Source organism: Cricetulus griseus, chromosome 2, assembly GCF_003668045.3.
Source record: "Cricetulus griseus strain 17A/GY chromosome 2, alternate assembly CriGri-PICRH-1.0, whole genome shotgun sequence".
Classification (NCBI taxonomy): Eukaryota; Metazoa; Chordata; class Mammalia; order Rodentia; family Cricetidae; genus Cricetulus; species Cricetulus griseus.
The window spans coordinates 297,868,971-297,889,458 of NC_048595.1; the positions used below are offsets into that span (position 1 = coordinate 297,868,971).

At 35.0% G+C, this 20,488-nt stretch overlaps 1 protein-coding gene across 5 annotated transcripts in view; it reads left to right on the forward strand.

The window, feature by feature from the left end:
* Mctp1 (multiple C2 and transmembrane domain containing 1) overlaps positions 1-20,488 on the forward strand; it is a 551,176-nt gene that overhangs the window by 325,480 nt on the left and 205,208 nt on the right. The window contains exons 6-8 of one of the 5 annotated variants that reach the window (XM_027401826.2): positions 5,069-5,116; positions 7,980-8,018; positions 17,695-17,754. In XM_027401826.2, the coding sequence (XP_027257627.1) occupies positions 5,069-5,116; positions 7,980-8,018; positions 17,695-17,754 (147 nt within the window). The remainder of the gene's footprint in view (positions 1-5,068; positions 5,117-7,979; positions 8,019-17,694; positions 17,755-20,488) is intronic. The other 4 variants (XM_027401829.2, XM_027401828.2, XM_035440464.1 and 1 more) reach the window with 4 other exon arrangements.

A 20,488-nucleotide genomic window follows, 5' to 3' on the forward strand; every position in this document is an offset into this window, starting at 1 on the left:
ATAGCATGGTAGGGCTGCATATACTTGTGTGCAGATGGAGTTGTAGCTGAGGAGGAATGTGTGGCATGGTGTGGCTGAGTACACATGGCACCTACTATGAGACCATGGCCTTGTGTGACTGCTGTACACATGTACAGATGGATGCTGGTGAGGTAGAAGGTGACATGGTATGACTGCATATACATGTGTGCAGACAGAGTGGTAGCCAAGGAAGAATATGGCCTGGTGTGACTAAGTACACTGAACACCTGCTATGCGAACATGGTGTAGATGAGTACATATAGCACCTACTGTGAGAACAAGGTGTGACAAAGTATACATATCACCTGCTGTGAGGACAAGGTATGACTGAGCATTCATAGCCATAGTGTGAGAATATAGTGTGAATGAGTACACATAGCATCTACTGTGTGAACATGGTGTGACTTAGTACACATAGCATCTGCTGTGTGAACATGGTGTGACTGAGTATACATAGCCATAGTGTGAGGACATGGTGTGAATGAGGATACATAGCACCTGCTGTGTGAACATGGTGCGACTAAGTACCCATAGCCTTGCTGTGAGATCATGGTGTGAATTAGTATATGTAGCACCTGCTGTGTGAACATGGTATGACTAAGCACACATAGCACCTACTGTGTGAACATGGTGTGACCAAGTGCACATAGTGCCCGCAGTGGGAACATGGTGTGAATGTGTATATAGAGCACCTTCTGTGTGAACATGGTGTGAATGAGAATACATAGTGCCTGCTGTGAAAAAAAAGTGTGACTAAGTACACATAGCACTTGCTGTGAAAACATTGTGTGGTTGAGTCTCTACAGCACCTGCTTGAAAACATGGTATGACTAAGAACATATAGCACCTGCTGTGAGGACATGGTGTGAATGGGTATACATAGCACCTGCTGTGAGGACATGGTATAGCTGAGTGAGTACTCATAGCTTATGGGATGGAGGGATAGCTGAGGAAAAGTTTCTCAAAGAATGTTGTCATTTACAGGGAAAGTCCATCAGTTAGAAGTCACCAGTTACAGAAACCAGGAAGTAAGTTCTAGATGGCTAGTCAATCATTGGGAGTACATTCTAAATGTTCATTTTATAGTTTACTTAAATAATTCAGATGTTCACCTGAAGCCTACTGTAAGGCAGCTCCTATGCTGGCACTTAGGATACATCAGTGCTTCACTGAGACAAAAGAAGGTGACAACTAGTTTGGTGTTATGAAAGAAAAACACATACCTAGAAAGAACAGAAAAACAGGAAATTTGTCCCAATCAGTGTGGGCCTAGGATTCTCTAAGGAAGTCATGTGAAAACTGAGGTAGGAAGTATTGATAGGAATTAAAGACAAACAAAACTCAAGGAGAGAAGTATTTGAGGAAGAAGAAGGAACACATACAAAGACGCTGTGGCTAGAGAAGCACACTACATTCCAAGAACTGAAGAGATAGAGGAGCTTATGGGAGACAGAGTAAAGACTGGCAGCCATGGTACAGAGTGGAAGACAGATGCCTAGACTGTGGAGGGCACATTGTCCATGGTAAGATTTGTGACCTTTATCCAAATAGCAATGAAACATTTTGGCAAGGTCTGCAAATGGGAAATTGACTGTATTTGCCTGTAAAATAATCTTATCTCTTTTCATACGTTAGAAAACGTGTTAAAGGCATGGATTCTGATTAGGAAGCTATTGCACAAAGCCTACATGAAAGATGAAAAGGTTCTAATTAGAGCCCTCAGAGGGGAGATGGATGGGATTGACAGGTATGCCTGCAAGAGGATAAAAACAAGCCAAGAAAATTCAGTGACAGAATATTCCTGTGTTGGTGTTCTTTGCTATTTTAATTCAGAGCAGCACTTCATAAATGTAGATAACTGGCGCCCAAAGTCCCATGTATCCCTGGACCACCCATACTTGCAGTATTATTAGACTTAGATGGTGTGGCTGCCGGTCATTTGATGATGGGTAGTCAGGAAAATTTCTCCATTAAAAGAACCATTTTAAATACCCTAGCATCAACCTGAGGACTCAAGGGATTGAGTAGGTTATCAAGGTAGCAACAAAGAAGTTACTAAGTTACTCTGAATTGGAACGAAATGCAAGCACTGACAAAGATTCTTCTCACATTATTTATTTTCAACACTCCTGGAACCCACTCCCCAACCTCAGTGTCTTCCAAAGCTTACATCACAGATGTCATGCATTTCTAACTACAAAAAAATCATAGCAACTAAAAACTGACCATCAGTGACTTCTTACATATGTGAAGGAAATCAATGAGTAATAGAAAACTTATTCATCAAAAACCCATTTAATTTATCTTTATTTCCTTCTCTTCATTGTTTATTTCTAGCCACACTCACCTTGGACATGAAGATTTTCTCCTAAAAACTATTATGCTATTTCCATAACTCAAATTATTTTGACTATTTGTATTTGAGCAATTTCCTTGCTGCTTGTATTCACTGCCCTACTCCATGCCTTCTACTTTCAGAGTCTCCATTTGTGCTGGATTATTCTGCTGCCCACATGGGAAATGGTGCATTCTTCCATCCTGTTACTAATTCCCCTTGTCCCTCTTCAGAGAAACAAATGTTTCAGGTAGAACTAAGCCAGGGCTCCAGAGCAACACCACAGTCAGCCTCTGGATGTGATACTCCTGGACTCCTCATCCTGACCTTGGTCACACCCCAGGAGGGAGAGCAGAGTGAGCCCAGTGGCTATCCTAACTCATCCTCATGGTTGTGATCAACAGTAAAGCATGTGCTTGGCAGTAGAGAGCCAAGATAGTGGATGGAGAAAGTTAAAATAGAGAAAATAGGCAAGTCTACTGGGATATGGTATTTCAGATATTCTAATACCCTATATTATATTGAAATATGAATTTTTAAATGTATGCCTATAAATGCATAGAATTTTTTGAGATTTTGCTTTTTATTTGACCTAAAGAATTGTTCTATGGATACCTGTTCAAGCTCTTTGTGTCCAGTTATATTAAGCAACAGGACTTTCTAAGTTTTAAAATTCTGAACCAAATCATAGTGCAATAGTTAGTAATCAACTACAAAGAGGATGAAGTCCTGCCTTTTACAGTCATGTGGATGGAACTGGACATTAATGAAGATAAGGAACACATACTAATCCCACTCATGTTTAGAACCAAGTTATCTCATAAAACTGGAGAGTAGAATGGTGATTCAGTTTGTGGGAGAGAAGGATGGGAAGGATTCGTCAATGAGAAAATGACAATTTGAAGCAAGTACTTCTGATGTACTGGCACACAGTAGGGTGATTATAGCCATAAATAATATGCTGCATATAGAAAGGAATTTAAATATTTCCATCAAATGATAAATGCTTGTAGATATAGCTATGCTGATTTGAACGACAATGTATACATGCTATATAAACATCCCAGGGTTTGTAAATATATGTAGTGTGTATATTAATTAAAAATATTATTGCTTATTTACCAAACTTCTTTAAGTCACTTACCTTTTTAACTGTTGAAAGAGTTGTTTCAACAATAAATGGAAACTCCCAATTAACAGCTTTGCAACAAGCAGCATATGTTCTCTCACTTATAGCTTCTAGTCACATAAACTCCTCCACAGTTTGCCTCTCAAGTCCAATCTGTCATTGTGTTGTCTGTGTTGCCAAAATTTCACGTCACCTTCATCTTATATAATTTCCTCTTGAGGAGTGGCATATGTATAAGGTACATTCTTTACATATATATTATAATAGTACATCTGTAAGTCTGCAAAAATGGTTTTGTAATGGCATTTCTTAAATCCTAGTCTAGCATCCTGTACCTAGTGGTTGTTCAATGTCTTAGAGGTGTGTCTGTGATAATTTGAAGGAATGCTTCAAAGAATGGGGGTGGTATTCTCATGTTATTTTTATTCTAACTTTAAAAGTCAAGTCATTGTGGTTGCTACAAAGTCCATTATGTCATGATTAAATTATGAAGTAACTTCCTTTGGTAAATCTTAAAATTAGTGTTTTAATGCTTAGCTGTATTGTCCTTCTCATACTAGCAAAGTGTAATCTGGGATACATTCTGAATGTAGAACATACCACTTCAGTGAAATTGGCATGTTGAACTTGCACAAATTACACAGGAACAGCTCTTACTCAAAAAGAAATTCGGACTTAAACCCTGTAACTATCAATGGTGGGATGCCCCATAGTCTCTGTCACTGTGAATGATGCATAGAGAGGGAGTGGAGGGTGACTTTGCTCCTCCATACACAACAACATGAGAAGAAGGTTTCAGTTCTCTTTGTTTAAGAGCTCAGAAATGATGTATTTGGGGCTTTTGGGACAGAGACTTTAGTTCAACAACAACACATTTTTTATCTCTATTTACAAATGCTTGCTAAATATTTTACATGAATTAAAACAGACAAAGGATGAGATGAGTTTCTAAAGCTTTAACAAATATGTCCTAACATTTGAGTAGGAAGTGGAATACTTACAGTCAGGAAGAACTGGATATACAGCGTACTTAGTATCATAGAGCCCTAAGACTTCTAAACCAGCTGTTTTGTGAGTTGAATATGCACCATTAAATACTGACAATGTATTCCATGAATAATGCAGTTGACATGATTTCTTCTTGTGTGGCTTGCCACTTCTGGAAATCAGTCAATCGAAGAATAAGTTAAATAACCAATCAGACCACTTACTAAAACCTTGACAACACATAACATCTAATTACAGCAATTTAAGATATGTGGAAAGACTACAAGCAAATTTATTTCATAGTTGCCAATATAAAAATCTGCATTGAATACATGATTGAGTGTATTTTTAAAATTTCCAGATGTGGACAGATATGTATACATCTATTTTTGAGTCCCCAGCATTTTTTGTGTGTGTTTAAGAAGCCAAAGCCTCCATGGGCAGCTTGTAGCTGGCTGCCTGGCACACCTATCATTTATGTTTAGACTGCATGTTCTGTTTTGAATCTGAAAAAGTATGTTATACATACATGTGTGTCCTATATGTGGTATTTTTGTTTGACAGTGTGTTTGAGTTCTTTCTGGCTCTTTTTCTAGCAGAGTTCAATCCAAAGCTTTCTTCATTGGAGAATTTATGACATAAAAGTGAGTTAATTTGTGTTATGCACTCTCTTTGATAACATAGAGATATGCATCCTTGGCTAAGGTTGAAAATTAGAAAATCTATAGAAACATATGAATTGATACTATGTTGCCTTTGATGAGTTAAAAACAATTTTTATACATTAACTTTGATATGTCTTATAACTTTCATATAATGTTTGAAGACATCTATTTATGAAATGTTGAATGTGTATGCTTTATAAGAAGTGTATACTATCTATCTGTTCTGTGCTTTTTTGTATGCATATTAGCAGAATAATATATTAAAAATCACAACAAAAGGAAGTTAAAATGAGATTGTAAAAGTTTTTTAAAGCAGTTGCTTTACAATTCTATCATTGACCATATTTTTACATCACTTATTCCTTATTTTGGCTTCAAGGAAGGTTGAAATGCTAATGAAGAACCTAAATTGTGCTGTATTAATAAACACTGACACGTTAAAAACCTAATTCATATGTTTCTTAGCTGAAGTTACAACCATTGAGCAAAACTTAAATCTTGTATTTCCAGAATTTACTTTGTTTTTTATCTTTAACATTCCCTGACCTTTCTTCTTTAATAGATTTCATAGTTATCAAGAATGGCCACATCAATACTTCATTTATTGAGTTCATTTGTTTATTTTTTTAACCTTTCTACTGAATTACTGCAATAGAGTCTTCTTTAACCGAAGTATCAAAAAATGGAAAAAGAACTTTGTGTGGGGCATTTCGTAAATTGATAAGCTAATAGGTTTGGCTAATGAGGCAGAATTTTTGTTATAAAATTTGGGGCCATTTTGACAGTCTACAGCAGATCTACAGCAGAATTTTTGATACTGATTCAGGAGAATGAACTGGCCCTGTAGCTGCCAAATCATGGCTGTTTTCCTTGTATCAGCTTCCCAGTTGAAAAATACAACCAAAATTTGAGAGACATAGAAAAAGCAGAGTTGTATTTTGTTCTGTTTTCTATATCAGAAGTGAATTGTGTGCACTGTTTCAGCTGTTCTGTGCAGAAGCATGTGACCCTAAATGTTGTCAATGTTGCCAAGACAGTCCACCCTTCTTAATATTCTTATCCTGCTTTCATAGCCCAATACCTCTTACAGAATCAATTTTATAGGATCCTTAGATGCTTAATGATGCTGATAAATGACCACTAGTTAAGGTGTTTTAATCTTTATTTCTTTATTCTAATTGTTTTTACTTGTTTTGACTCATAATGCTGTCTCTAAAAATTGTCATAATCAAATGCATAATCAAACCTTTGTTATTGGACTTTTGACTGGGGAGCTGTTGTATGGTTAACCACTAAAGAATTTGGTTGCACATGACCTTTGGTGATATGGAGAATGTGATCATGTTATTGTTGTTCATAATGAAAATCACTCACCTAACATCAATATTCTATTAGATGTCCACCATGTCTGTTTCTTCAACCTAGTGATTGGATGTAGTGCTTCAGAATGAATTGGACCTTAGCACTTAGAAAATATAAACTATCTGTTTTCTAGTATTTGATAAAAATGATTTGTTGTTTCCCAATTTTACTTGAAAATCAGAGAAGTGTATTTTTATAATCTTCAGAAATGTTTGGGTCAATAGAATAATTGAAAGCAACATAGGACCTGTCTTTGGGAATGTTACCATTCTATTTCCTACTCTAAAGTTGCTACATAATTACATTCCCCCTTCAGGTCAAAAATGGCTTAATATTTTTTATGGAATATCATATTTACTAGGAGAGAAATCAAATTTCAAAATAGACAAAACAATGTTTATCACTGTAAATATGTGACAGAGAACAACTGAGGAATTTTGGGCTGACATCGAAAGCCTCAGAAAATGGCTTAATCTTATGTGAAGTATTTTCTGTAGTTTCATGAGGCATGAGTGCATGAGTGTTTTCTAGAATGGATCTTCTTCATAGTGAGTTCTGATGAAAGAGATGGAACTCTTATCATTGATGTAGTTCCCTAACACTGACATTCTAAGCTTCTCTAGAACCACAGTATCCCCCAAACATTCTCCACTTTCCTCTTCATCTGCCTTAAAGACAACCATAAGACATGGTAGGGCAAAGAGGAAGGTTTACATGTAGGTGCCTCAGGGAAATGTTTAATAGTAAATAGGAGAATTATTTAAATTTGGGGCTCTTTATGTTTTGCTTTCTGCAAATGCAAGAGACCAATGGTCTTAAAAACACTTGTAACAAATCTCCAGAAGCTTAATTAAAACATTTAGCCAAGCCAACCTCTCATTGTGGCATAAACAGAATATTATAAAGGATACATTTTAGTAAAAACAAATTAAGCGGTCATTTTTCTGAGTTTGGAACATTGTAGACAATGATACAGTTAAATGTATAAATGTTTCCATAATGTGGCAAAGCAATAGGCTTTAAATGTCGGTTGAAGAAAAAATGCTATATACCCAATTAAGTCAAGTATATCCCTAACCAGCACCTCCAAAAGGCACAACCTTGAAGGTCAATTTGCACTCTTCATTCACAATTAATTAATTAATTCAAATTCCAAGTCTTCTATTATATTTAAAATATACTGTCGAACTTCTTCATACAAAGAATAATGCAAGTGATCTCTCAGCAGAAACTGTTTGGACGTTAAAGATTCTCTCTCTCCTCTCTCTCCTTCCCTCCCTCCACTCTCCCTCCATTTAATTTCCCCCACCCCACTGTGTGTGTGTGTGTGTGTGTGTGTGTGTGTGTGTGAAGCAGTCTTGTGTTGCTGGAAACATTTTGCTATTTAAAGGGCTAATAAATGTTACATGTCCCCTAACAAACAATGGCTGCCCTGCTCTGTACTGGATGAAGATAATGAAGTGCTTTATTTCATTTACAGACAATGCTAATGAGGAAGAGTTGGAAAAGATCCAGTAAGGTAACTCTTAGCATGCGATCTTCAGCTTTCCTTGTTGGGAAGACTATTAGCCGCTTTCTCTTTCTCAGATTCCTCTCATCTCCTTCTAAGCTGTACCACACATCACTGCTAGTTGCTCTTTTCTCCCCATAATCTTTAAGCCAATCATGAGATGCTTTCAAATTCAGTAGAAGCCTCGCTGTTGCAGAACACCCAGACCATTTTCTTGCTGTTCTTCAGTCACTTCTTAGCTTCATTCTCAGCATCCGGTCTCTACTATATGCACAACAGGGTCTACAAAATCACTCTGTTCCAGGATGAAAGTGATGAGACTGGGGCAGAGACAACTCCAGACACAAGTGGCCATGGGACTTTCTGGTTTTGTTCCCAGAAAATTGAGTATTGGGCTTTCTAAACCCCAATCTGTGTGCCATTTCAGCTTGAGGACAGTTCTTCCTCAGTGCCTCATCTCACTTCCAGAATGAGAGGAGTGGTGACTCCAGAAATGCACTGAGCTTTGCATATACCTTATGAGATGTGTAAGACACATAGTATCTTTGGTGATGTTAGTATTTCTGGTGATAGCACCACTCTTGAGTATAAATAACTATCATTAACTTTTATATGACTGCACTTTGAAATAAATTAAACAAATTTCCTTGGTAAAAAATGACATTTATTCAAATTTCTTCTTAAAAGGTCAATATTGCTTTTAATAATTCTGCTTTTTTAGACCCTGGAACACTGACAATCTTTCTTCTTCCATTCTGTTCAAATCATGCTGTTCTTTAAGTTATTACTCAAATTCATCATTTTCCTTTTACTGGGAATTAAGAAAATATGTATAATAAGTATTGTTTTATGTTTGCTGTGACATCTTACTTCTCATATGCAGTTAGTTACTCTACAGTTCTTTCTTGGGGGGTGGGTGTTGAAACAGGATTTCTCTGTAGCTTTGGAGCCTGTCCTGGAACTCACTCTGTAGACCAGGCTGACCTAGAACTCACTGAGATACCTCTGCTCCCCACCCCCCCAAGTGCTGTGATTAAAGGTATGAGCCATCATTGTCCAGCTAAAATTTTATTTATTCATTTTATTTTTTTGAGACAGGGTTTCTCTGTGTAGCTTTGGAGCCTGTCCTGTAACTTGTCCTGTAGACCAGACTGGCCTCAAAATCACAGAGATCCACCTGCCTCAGCTCCTGAGTGCTGGGTACTCTCCTGTTCTGATACTTCTGACAAGAAAGAGACAACTCATTGAAAGACCAGCACTCAATAAGCACATATTAGAGAAAGTTGAGTGTCTACTCTGGTTTCACTAAACAAAATAAGGCTGTAAAGACTTTAAAAGAAATGATTGAATTGCTTATCTTTGTAACTACTTTAGAATTAATATTATATTAAACGCGTTGATTTTAAAATGTACATAAGACTTTCCCCATCCTGTGACTCTATGATATTTTTGTGTAAAAACCTAACCTGTGAATAGTTAGCAATATTCATCTTCCAAATGAGTTTAACTAGAACTAGATATTACATAGTATTTGGCATTAATTAATATGAATAATATATTTTATTGAAATATAAAAGAGAATAGAAGTATCATTTTGACTGTGTATACTGAAAGACATTTAATCACTGAAAACCCCAGCACTTAAGGGGCTAAGGGGAGAGAACTAAAGAATAGGCCTGGTAGGTGGGGTGTTGGTGGTGCACGCCTTTAATCCCAGCACTTGGGAGGCAAAGGCAGGTGGATCTCTGTGAGTTAGAGGCCAGCCTGGTCTCCAGAGTGAGTGCCAGGATAGGCTCCAAAGCTACACAGAGAAACCCTGTCTCGAAAAAACAAAAACAAACAAACAAACAAACAAACAAATGAATAGGCCTGGCTGCAGAGAAAAAAACATTTGAACATATATTCAGATAGAAAGATGGCAAATCAATGTCTATAAGACTTTTAATTTGTTTAAATTAATCTTAATGATAAAGTAAAAATAAATCCACATAATTTCCTTGAACCTATAAAAATTTAAATGAATAACAAATATATTTCCATTATGTATATATAAAATTCTTGAAAGTTTGCCACTGTAGATGCAAAATACCTGTGTCTATTTCAGTACTCACTTGAACAGTTGACAGATTATATTTAGTACAGATGTTAATGTTAGATTAAGGAATTTTTCAATTTGGTACATTTTCATGGAGATTCTAAGTGCTGAGTGAGTTAAAATAGCTTCACCTATTTTGATTTTTTCTATGAGAACAGAATGAGCACTTGTTAATTCATTCAGATATTTACTATGTCTTAAAACACTCTCCATATTCACCAGATAGTGTTATAAAAATAGAGTTATATTTTAATAATCCAGGGACATTTTCACATTTCTAATTATTACCTACTTCACTGGTCTTCAAGCTCCTCCCCAGGTTGGCACTTTTCTGATTATTTTCCTCCAAGGCACCTACAACTAAGAACTAAGGGATAGGTGAGCAGGCTATTTGTGTTTAGGGCACACCACTGATTCGCCGAAATATTCTCACTGCACTCTGCCCCTTGAAATCTATGTCATAATGAGGAGAATTCTTCTCTTGATTTTAGAAAGAATATGCTTGAATCATGCTTTAAAATAAGCATTGATATTTTTAGTAGTTGTGCTTATATTATACAGTTATGTTCACCGTTGGATGTTCCTGTAGACACAAATACTTTTCTTCTATGGAGTTTCAGTTTACAGGAATGAAATCTCCTGTCATCTTCATGGCAGGACTTCAATATGCTGCTTGTCTTTGAGCACCAAGGGAGAAAAAAAATCTGAGAATCAAAATCTTCCTACTAAAGACTTACATATAGCCAAACATTGCTTTCCAAGGTTGTGTGTGGTTTGGGCTTTTCTTCCTGGTCTTGATTTCCTTCAGAAGTAATCTAAATACATAGAGGAGAGTCTCTACATTGATGGTCCTTTGAAACATGAACATCTCCCTTGCATACAAGATGAAATAACTCATAGAATTTCCTGTTTGTCACTTCATTATCTTTATGTGATAAGGGTTTTGTTTTTGTTTGTTTGTTTGTTTGTTTGTTTGTTTGTTTTTTGACACAGGGTTTCTCCATGTAGCCTTGGCTGTTCTGGAACTCACTCTGTAGACCAGGCTGGCTTCAAACTCACAGAGATCTATCATGCCTATGCCTCCCGAATGCTGGGACTAAAGGGGTGTGCTACAACCATCTGCCTTGTGATAAGGTTTTTTATTCATATTTTATTTATGTTATTCACCACACTTCTGCCAATAGTAGATTCTCTCAAGGAAATATTTGTGGTACTCACATGCTGTGTGACAGTATGTACTATTGAAATAATAAACCAGTTATCCAGAGGACAGGGCATCATAAATGTTATTCAAGTCTCTTTATTATTATTGTAAACATATTATAAGAAGTAGGAAAAATGCACCTACATATATCTGTAAAGAGTAAGATGTAGAAATATGGGCTAGATTTCAAGTGCATGCAAATCAGAAAATAGTAAATTCCACACTATCTCCTCTTCTGGGTATAGTAGCATCCATGAGTATTCTCGTTATGGTTACCAACTAACTACACTTTCCATGATCTACACTTTAATTCCTGTCTCACACTTATCTGTAACAGAAGAGTGTTATTTTAAGAAAAAAGGAAAATCAATGTCTACCCAAACTCAAACAACTAGGCATTAATACATTTTGGCAGAGAAATTATGATTCTTTGAGTTATTTCAATACTTTATTCTTTATAAGACTATCATTGATAACTTATTTAAAGTTAAATTATTCATCAAGAAAATTCCATGAGCTCAAAGGCATATATATATATATATATATATATATATATATATATATGCACACATATATAGCAAATTTGTATATAATATATATTGAATTTATATATAATGTATATCATATATAGTGAATAAATTTGGGGGGTCAAAACAAAAACAAATGAAATAATGAAATAATTGTCTTGGTTGGTTGGTTTGGAGTTTATTCAGTGCTGCGTATGCTGTGTTTTACCCAGAGGAGAGTTTATCCGTGGTTATGATGAGTAATAATAAACAAGTTACTACTAAGCATGATGTTAGATGAGGCAGAATCATGGTTTCAAATCATCCTGTAGTATATAGTGATAATTTACCTTACATAAAAAATAAGAAACGTATGTTTTCAATAAATTACTTCAGTTATCTGAAAAATACTATTGTAGGCAGCCTTACCTCCAGCTAAAATGCTACTGGCACTTGTTGACTTCTGAGTGAGATTCACTTTTCTTCGTAGTTGTGCCTTCTGAAAGGTTGCCCCTGCCCTAGTGGGTGGCCACACCCATGCACATAGGCAAACACTAATTGGAGTCTGTGAGATAGTAATTAAAAGAAGAGGACACAAAGTTGGGCGGAGATGTGTTGGGGGGAGCTTCTTGAAGCAGCTGGAGGCTTATCGACAGGGAGGGGGTGGTGAGGATTAAAATATGCTGTATGCATGTGTGAAATTTTCAAAGAGCAAATCAAAATATTATTTTTAAAAAAGAAAATGCTATTGTAATTGTATAGAAAATCCTAAGCATAACAATGTAATTGTTTTCTTTATAATTCTGTCCTTCTAATAATATAATGTAGATTATTGTGGTGGTATCTCATTACTAGATCTCCTATTATTTGACAGCCTACATCTCTTTTAGCAATATACCTTCTGATAAAGATTTTATTATAATCACTTAGCATGATGTTAATGAAATATGAAACACTTTACCTATTGGTTGAATGAAGCAATTTTAATAAGACTTCTGGCAAAGTTATCATTAATTTAAACTAGGGAACACTGAGCTCTGTAAAACTGCAGGGCATAGTTAAACTGGCACCTTGCATGACACATTCAAAATGCATCAATGACTTGTAAATGCTTTAAGTAAGGGGGCAGAAACGGACACTTTTTTGAGTGTCACACATAGTCAGACATGAAAAAGATATTAGTTAACAGTTATTGGGTCTTTCTACTTAGATGTCATTTGCAGATAAACAGGAGATTATAAAGAATAGAAAAGGTTGTAAAATGAAAACTACTGGTAGGAGGCTCTCAGCTATTTGTTCTCACAATACTTTCATTTAGTATACCATTCATAATTGCAGGCATGTGTCTCTGAGCATGGGAAATGGTGACATGTTTTTAAGGAAACAAACTTTTATTTAAAATTCCTTACTTTGGCTTTATTTTTATTACCAACTCTTTCTTTAAAGTACTATAAAATAATACCTTATGTCAGAATTGATTGTTCTGGGGTTCTAAAATGCAATAGTAACAAACGATAAACAGCAACAAGGAGTTCTATTATATAGAATTATTTGGACCTCAGTTATTACATTTGTAGTAAGTTCACTTATTTTATAAATATTATGAATATTTATAAATAATTAGCATGATATTTGCTTATCCAACAAAGTACATGAAGCCATAGTTTGATCTTATAGTGAAATGATTTTTTCTTTGATGTTTTCATATTTCCTTATAGACCTAAAATTAGATTTTATATACTTTAATTCATAATGACGATTTGCTATAATCATGATATTACATTTGTTTGGTTGCTTTTGATGAACTTATATATTGTGGCTTTTTCTGGATAAATATGGTTGATCTGGTTTAAATTAAAAGGATAAAGTGTACCCTTGAGCGCAAGATGAAATCCGCCAAGCTTGTGCCCTATGTCTAAGACGTTTATTGCCTGATTGCCAATTGACCTTTGCTTCTTGGATGTGCTAACAAAGTGCCAACCAATTTCCCCATGATCCTTCCTGAGATGATTAGAAGGGAGAATTAATGTATCTGACTCCAAGTTAATGGACCAAAAGGCAGACACAGAGATGTGTATGGCATCATGATGGAAGAATAGATGATAGGTAGGTAGATGTATGGTACGTGGATAGCTAGATAGATAAAAGATAGATGACAGATGGATAGATAGATAGATAGATATGTAGATAGATGATAGATGGTAGATATATAGATTATAGATAATTTATTCATTTAAAATACTTTAAATACTCAAATGAAAATAATTCATAATTTTGCAGTGACTTTAATATGAAAACCCTAGTTGACATGGTTATTCAAAGGCTTAGTCAATACTCTAGATCATTGTTGTTTGCTAGGATGGAAGCATCTCATGACCCCAACTTTCATGAACAATGATTATCTGACCAGGAAACTTTATGTAACTGATTTGCTTATGAATTTAAAAATATTTCCAATCTCTCTAATGTTCAAAATAGCACCAATGAAAAGAAATTTGTCATGTACATATAAAAATAGGTTCATGTAATCTAGAATGCTGACTTGATTCAGACACTTAAATTTTAGGGTCAAAAATTCAAGTTTTTTCTTGTGATTATTTTGATTCTTGAAGAATACACACATTATAATAATGTGAATTATTGTTCAAAATCTGTATGCTGATGAAATTTAAAATGTCACCTTAAATAAAATATTGATAGTTAATCCTCACTCCAACTGATAACAAAATCTTAAAAGATTCTTGTGATTTATTTTATGTACACTTTAAAAATTATTATATTCAACTTTTTGGTAAAACTGCACTTTTACTTTTCTGAAGGAAAATTATCTTTTAGACTTTTTTATTTTAAAAATATGATTAAATTTTAGACTTGTAGTTTGATTTTTTAACTTTGAGGAGAAATTTCTTTATAGTGCAAAAACACTTTGAAGGCAGAAATAGACCTAATTAATACAAAACCAACGGCACACTTGGTGGTGTGTTAAATTAGAAACCTCAATAGAAGTGGTTCAGCCTTTCATTATTCAAGATAACTTTTTTAGGGTGGGCGTTTGAGACAGGGTTTCTCTGTGGCTTTGGAGGCTGTCCTGGAACTAGCTCTTGTAGACCAGGCTGGTCTCGAACTCACAGAGATCTGCCTGCCTCTGCCTCCCGAGTGCTGGAACTAAAGACATGCGCCACTACTGCCTGGCTTTATTCAGGATAATTTTGACAATTATCTTTTATCAAATTGATGTCATGTTTGTGTTCAATTTTCTTTCAGTGTTGATTTGTAATTTTAGTGTTCTCAAACTGCTGCTCCCCCTCACTCTGAAGTCTCTCGTCTTGATGGACACTGAAGTGTTACTTAATATTTACATGATGATTGACTCAAGGCTTCTCTGGGATTCTCTGTGTTCTCCAAATTCAAATCAGTGCTTTTGTTTAGGACTCATCATAATGCCAGTGCTTTGTTGCTGTTGCTGCTGCTATTGTTACGTGATGGTTATTACACTTATTGCTGTAGCTATTGTTTATTGTTGCATTTATTGTTTTAATTGCTGTTGTTATTGGTGTTGCTTTTGCTGTTATTTGCGTTGTGATGATTATTTTCTTTGCTATTAATGTTGTTGCTATTGTTATTATTTTTCTTATTGTTTTTGTTGTTACTGTTGTTCCCAATAATAACTACTCCTGGGTTGGTCTATTGTAAATTTCATATTAATTCAAAGCAATAAATGGCACTAGAAGCCACATGAAAATTAAACTGTTTCACTTGAAATAAAGGCCTAAATTTACATAAAAATGTGGGATGTAAAATCAACTAAAAATTGTAGCTGATGAGTGATAAAAATAATTAAATATGGCATAAAATGTACAGTCTAGGAACTAGGATGGGTCTAAAAAGTATAGCCTGGGAACTAGGGTGGATCCTAATGTATCCAACAGTTTTGTTTTTCAATCTTAAATTTTCATCATTAAAAAACCCCCAACCACCAGATTCATTTTTTTCTTTGTATACTAAGCCAATAAACAGGTAAATGCTCTCTGCTTTTAGCTGAAGAAGACCAGAAAGTAATATTCATACAGCTTAGTATCAGTCACACAGGATACCTAAAGCTTTAAATGAGCTAATATTACTTTTAAGTATTTCATTTATGCTGATTTAGAGTTAAACTTTCATCTCTATTTAGTTTACACATTATGCCCTATGATTTAAACTCACTTAGATGTATAACTTTTGATACTGCCTCACCTTATGTAGAGTGAAACCTACACTTAATTGTTGCCACACTTAGTTGTTCAAATATGATATTACAACTTGATATTTAAAATTGTGTCACATGTCAATAAATATGCAGATCAAGTACTTAAATATTTACACATCAAAATGGAGAGAAATGACAATTAAAAAGAAAGCATAAACTTCTCTAAAATCCAGACAATTATTTAACTTAAGTAATAAGATAAAGAACCAGAGAGATAGTACAATGGGTAAGGGCACATTCCCACAGGTCTTATGGCCAGAAATTGATTCCCAGATCCCATGACAGGAAAGTACTGACTACACACACACACCACCACCACCACCACCACCACCACCACAACCATCACCACACCAATAATAAATAACTAAGAAAGAATTGATGCATAACTTAAAATTCAGAGTGATCTTTTAAAAAATATGTATCAAGAAAGAGGCTGAAATGTAAGTGTAATTATTAAAGGATTGTTGTTGCTTAGATTCTACTGTGATAGTGTGTCATATGAATACTATAAAATATAAATATAAACAAATAAGAACCCTTTATTGCTGACCAAATGATATTTTAGATGAAAAATTTTTTTCCTGATGATTTCTACCATAAGCAATTCTACCTGACCAAACTCTAAGCAAGCAACTTGAGAAATAATAATCTGTTGTATTAAGAAATGTATTTTATTAAATTACATAGTCATCTGTGAAGCATTTCTGTCTAATTTTAAATTACTCAAATTGACAAGTACTCCAGAACATCTTTATTATTAAATATTAATTTCTACTTTATTTTTTTCATGTTTGGTAAAATGTAAGATTTTAATCAAATGCTAGTTGGTCAGTTAACAAAATTTATTGAGTACTGACTATGCCTTAGACATGCTGTAAAATGTAGACCACTATAATCCTAGTTGTTATCATGAAATAAAATTTAAAAATGCATAGTAAGATTGTTCCCTCTTCATAACAGTGTCAAAACTGAACTGTCCCCAGACTCTCATCAGCATTCCACCACTTCATTGTAGTGATACTCAGGAACAGACTAGAACACTGTACAGTCCAAAGGAAAAGAAATGGAAGTTTTTAAAAATGCAGTTAATTGGGGTGAGGATGTAGCTCAGAGCTAAAGTTAATGAAGTCATTTGCATTGTATTTATTGTATGTATTGTATCATATGAGGAAATTTGAGAAATTTTATAAAGAATTTAACTAGGTACATGTTTTATTAACAAGATTTCTGCTTCTGTATTTTAAAACAATCCCATAGTCTATAATTAGTACAAATGTTTTACAAAAAAGAAACAATGTTGTCTACTTCATTTTAAAATTGTGCAATGTGCTTTAGTACTTATATTCTTTGTCAAAAAACATCAGACTCAGAGATATATTAATGAACAGTTAAGAACAAAGTGTTAAGTGAACTCTAATAACTACAGAAACTACCTCCACCCTTTATCCTCAGTGATGTAGGGGATGAAGAAGACAGAAGGAAGAGAGTCATCTACGCAAGAGAAGAAGCTGTAGTTCACAAAAACAAAAGTGTCTCAATTATGATTTTTGACTTTCAGTTTGCTTTGATTTTGTTTTGCTACTACTCTCAAAAACATCTAAAAATTTAGTTAAATATTCATTTGTTTTTAGGAACTCTCAGAAAATGAAGTGTTTGGATCTCACTTCTCTGTGCAGTCTTTCTTTTGGAGGGTAATGTTAAAATACTTTAATATTAATATTCTTGAGTTTTTGTTTCTGGATGATTATTGTGAAATAAGAATTTTGACTTTTAAAGCAGTCCCATAGATAGATGTATTCATTTGCCTTCTTCATTGACTTAATTCTAAGCCATATCAACAATTTTTCTGCCCTCACTTTAAAAATATTGATAATTTTATGCTTTTGAAAGCATGTCTTGGAAACTATTCTTTGCAGGAACACATTTATTCAAGTTTTAAGCACCATAGTTCGGAGTTCTCCCAGAAGAGGGTGATTCTCTATGTGAAGTACATGGAGGCTTTGTCCCACTCTGGATGTGTTTGTTAATGCTCCATTTCTGTTCATTGGAAGTTACTCTTATCAAAGTGATCATAAGCAACACATATAGGGGACATACAGGAAACAGTCACTGCTATTTATTTGAGTTAGTAAACATTAAATCTACTGTTGACTGAAATGAAAATAATATAAAATTTCCATGGAATTTGTTTTAAATATCATTAGAATTTAATCATTACTGATGTCATCGGTTTTTTTCTTTTATGTAACTCCATTATTCACAGCACGTACTCACTGGTTTCTTACTAGTACTTGAAGACTGTCCCTGAAGCATCACCATAAGCTCCCAGAAGTCCTTCTCCCTTACTTAAGACCATCTTTGAGCCACTCCGAGAGGGAGGGCTATGTCTTGTCTTATCTCAAGGAGATGTTGGGTCTCCCTGTACTGTCATTCCCAAAATTTCTGGGTTGCATTTTCCCCTTCTTCTGAAACAACTACCATTCATTGTGTCTTTTCTTTTCCTCATTTTCAATTTTGCTTTCATTAGTTCTTCCTTTTCTGCTGTCATTTATGTATGCCATTAGAAAAATCCCAAAACAAATTCCATTGTTACCTTTTACAATAATTCTCCAAGATTCTTGTAACTAAGCTGAGAACACAGTATCTTATAAGCAGAATGTATTGTCTCACTGTTCTGGAGGCAAAGATGCAAAGCGGTGTGTGAGTAGAGCCATTTTTCTTTGGGGGACTTTTTCTCCTAGCTCTCTGTAGATTTTCTACTGTGCTACTACTATTCCAGGCATCATATGACATTCTCCCTGTGTGTATATCTCTGGGTCTAAATTTCTCTTTCATTAAAACAAAGAAAAGGGAAATGAAAACAACCATTTAGACAATGATTTTGTAACACTAGACACTGCAGGGAAAATGTTACATTTTTAAGTCCTTGCTATTTTCCTTTTGTGTTTTCAAATCACTTGTATTCAAAAAGTACATTTTCCATTTAGAATTTTGAGATCTGTTGCAATAATGCTTCAGCATGTTGTCAGTTCCACTGTAAGTCAGGTGCTGGCCAGTGAATCAGTATAAGCCACAGATACTTATCCTCCTGCTCCAACACACACACACAGACACACACACACAGACACACACAGACACACACACACACACACACACACACACACACACACACCTTTTTTGCAGCTCTTCCTTATTGAGAGCCTGTTGAATGATTATAGTGTGCTGTCTCTTTTCTACCCCCTTTACAGAAGCTGCCTTCACTAAAGTTACTCTGTACGTTTGCCAAAATAATAATTGTTTCTCTTATGTGTTCATGTATATTCATGAATGTAGAGGCTGGCCTCTATTGAATCCTCACTGGGAGGAGACTTTTGCTTATTTGAGAGCAGAATTTGGGACACTCACTCAGTGTTGAGTTTGTTCTCTGCTCTGCAAACATGCAGACAAGTAATTTCAAGTCAAGAGTCACTGCTAGGACCAACTCTGTAATTACCGCCTTTTCCATGTTCCCTTCTAAGGGGCTCATTCCTTCTGCTTTGTTGTTCCCAAATTAGTCTTCCACTTATCAGTGCTTTCCACTTGGCTCCCTTCTTTCTTCTCTCAATATTTCTCAATAATCTTTCTCCATTTCTTGAAGTATCTGATTTTAGAACAAATGTGTAGGTTTAAATTATAGCTTTTTTGGCACCCAAGAAACAGTGGTAAGATCTCTTTTGGGCACACAACACTAAGTAATTGCAGATTAATTGAAAAAAAAGACAAACTCTTTAAGAGACATGTATTCTCTCAATGAGGAAACTAAGACCCAGAACAGTGATGTCATCTCCCTGAAGAACCCTAAGGATGTGGTCAGGAGCAACATTCTTCTTTTTATGAATGCATAGAAATAAACGTTTGGAAGAATAAGTAGTAGCAGGGCTTCCATTTGGGTTTCTGACCAAGGAAATGTGCTACATAAATAGTCTCTCATGTACTGAAGAGTTGCTTGTTTGACATTCCATTTACAAAAACCGATAATAAGTAATCAAGTCTAGTTAGGATGAGAAATATCTCACATATTCACGTCAAAAGTCACTCTGACAAATGACCCCATGAGTATCTGCCCATAAACTATTAGTATTTTCATAAACATTTTAGATACACATTTGAAAAGATGTTTTCCCTGGACATGTTCAAATATGCAAAAGAACTCCAAAAAGCTTGTATAAAATCTTAACATAGAGTGTGCAGTATGAAAAATGCTATGAAAACACTCATTCATTTGTAAGGTAACTATTAAAGTTTATAAAAGCCATCTTCTCCAGGGCCTAACCAGAGAAGTATAATCCTCTGCAACATATGGCGACCATCAAAGAAAACCACAAGCAATCAAATTGCAGAGTTATGGAACCTAGTTCAAATGATACCTACCCAATCCAATACCTA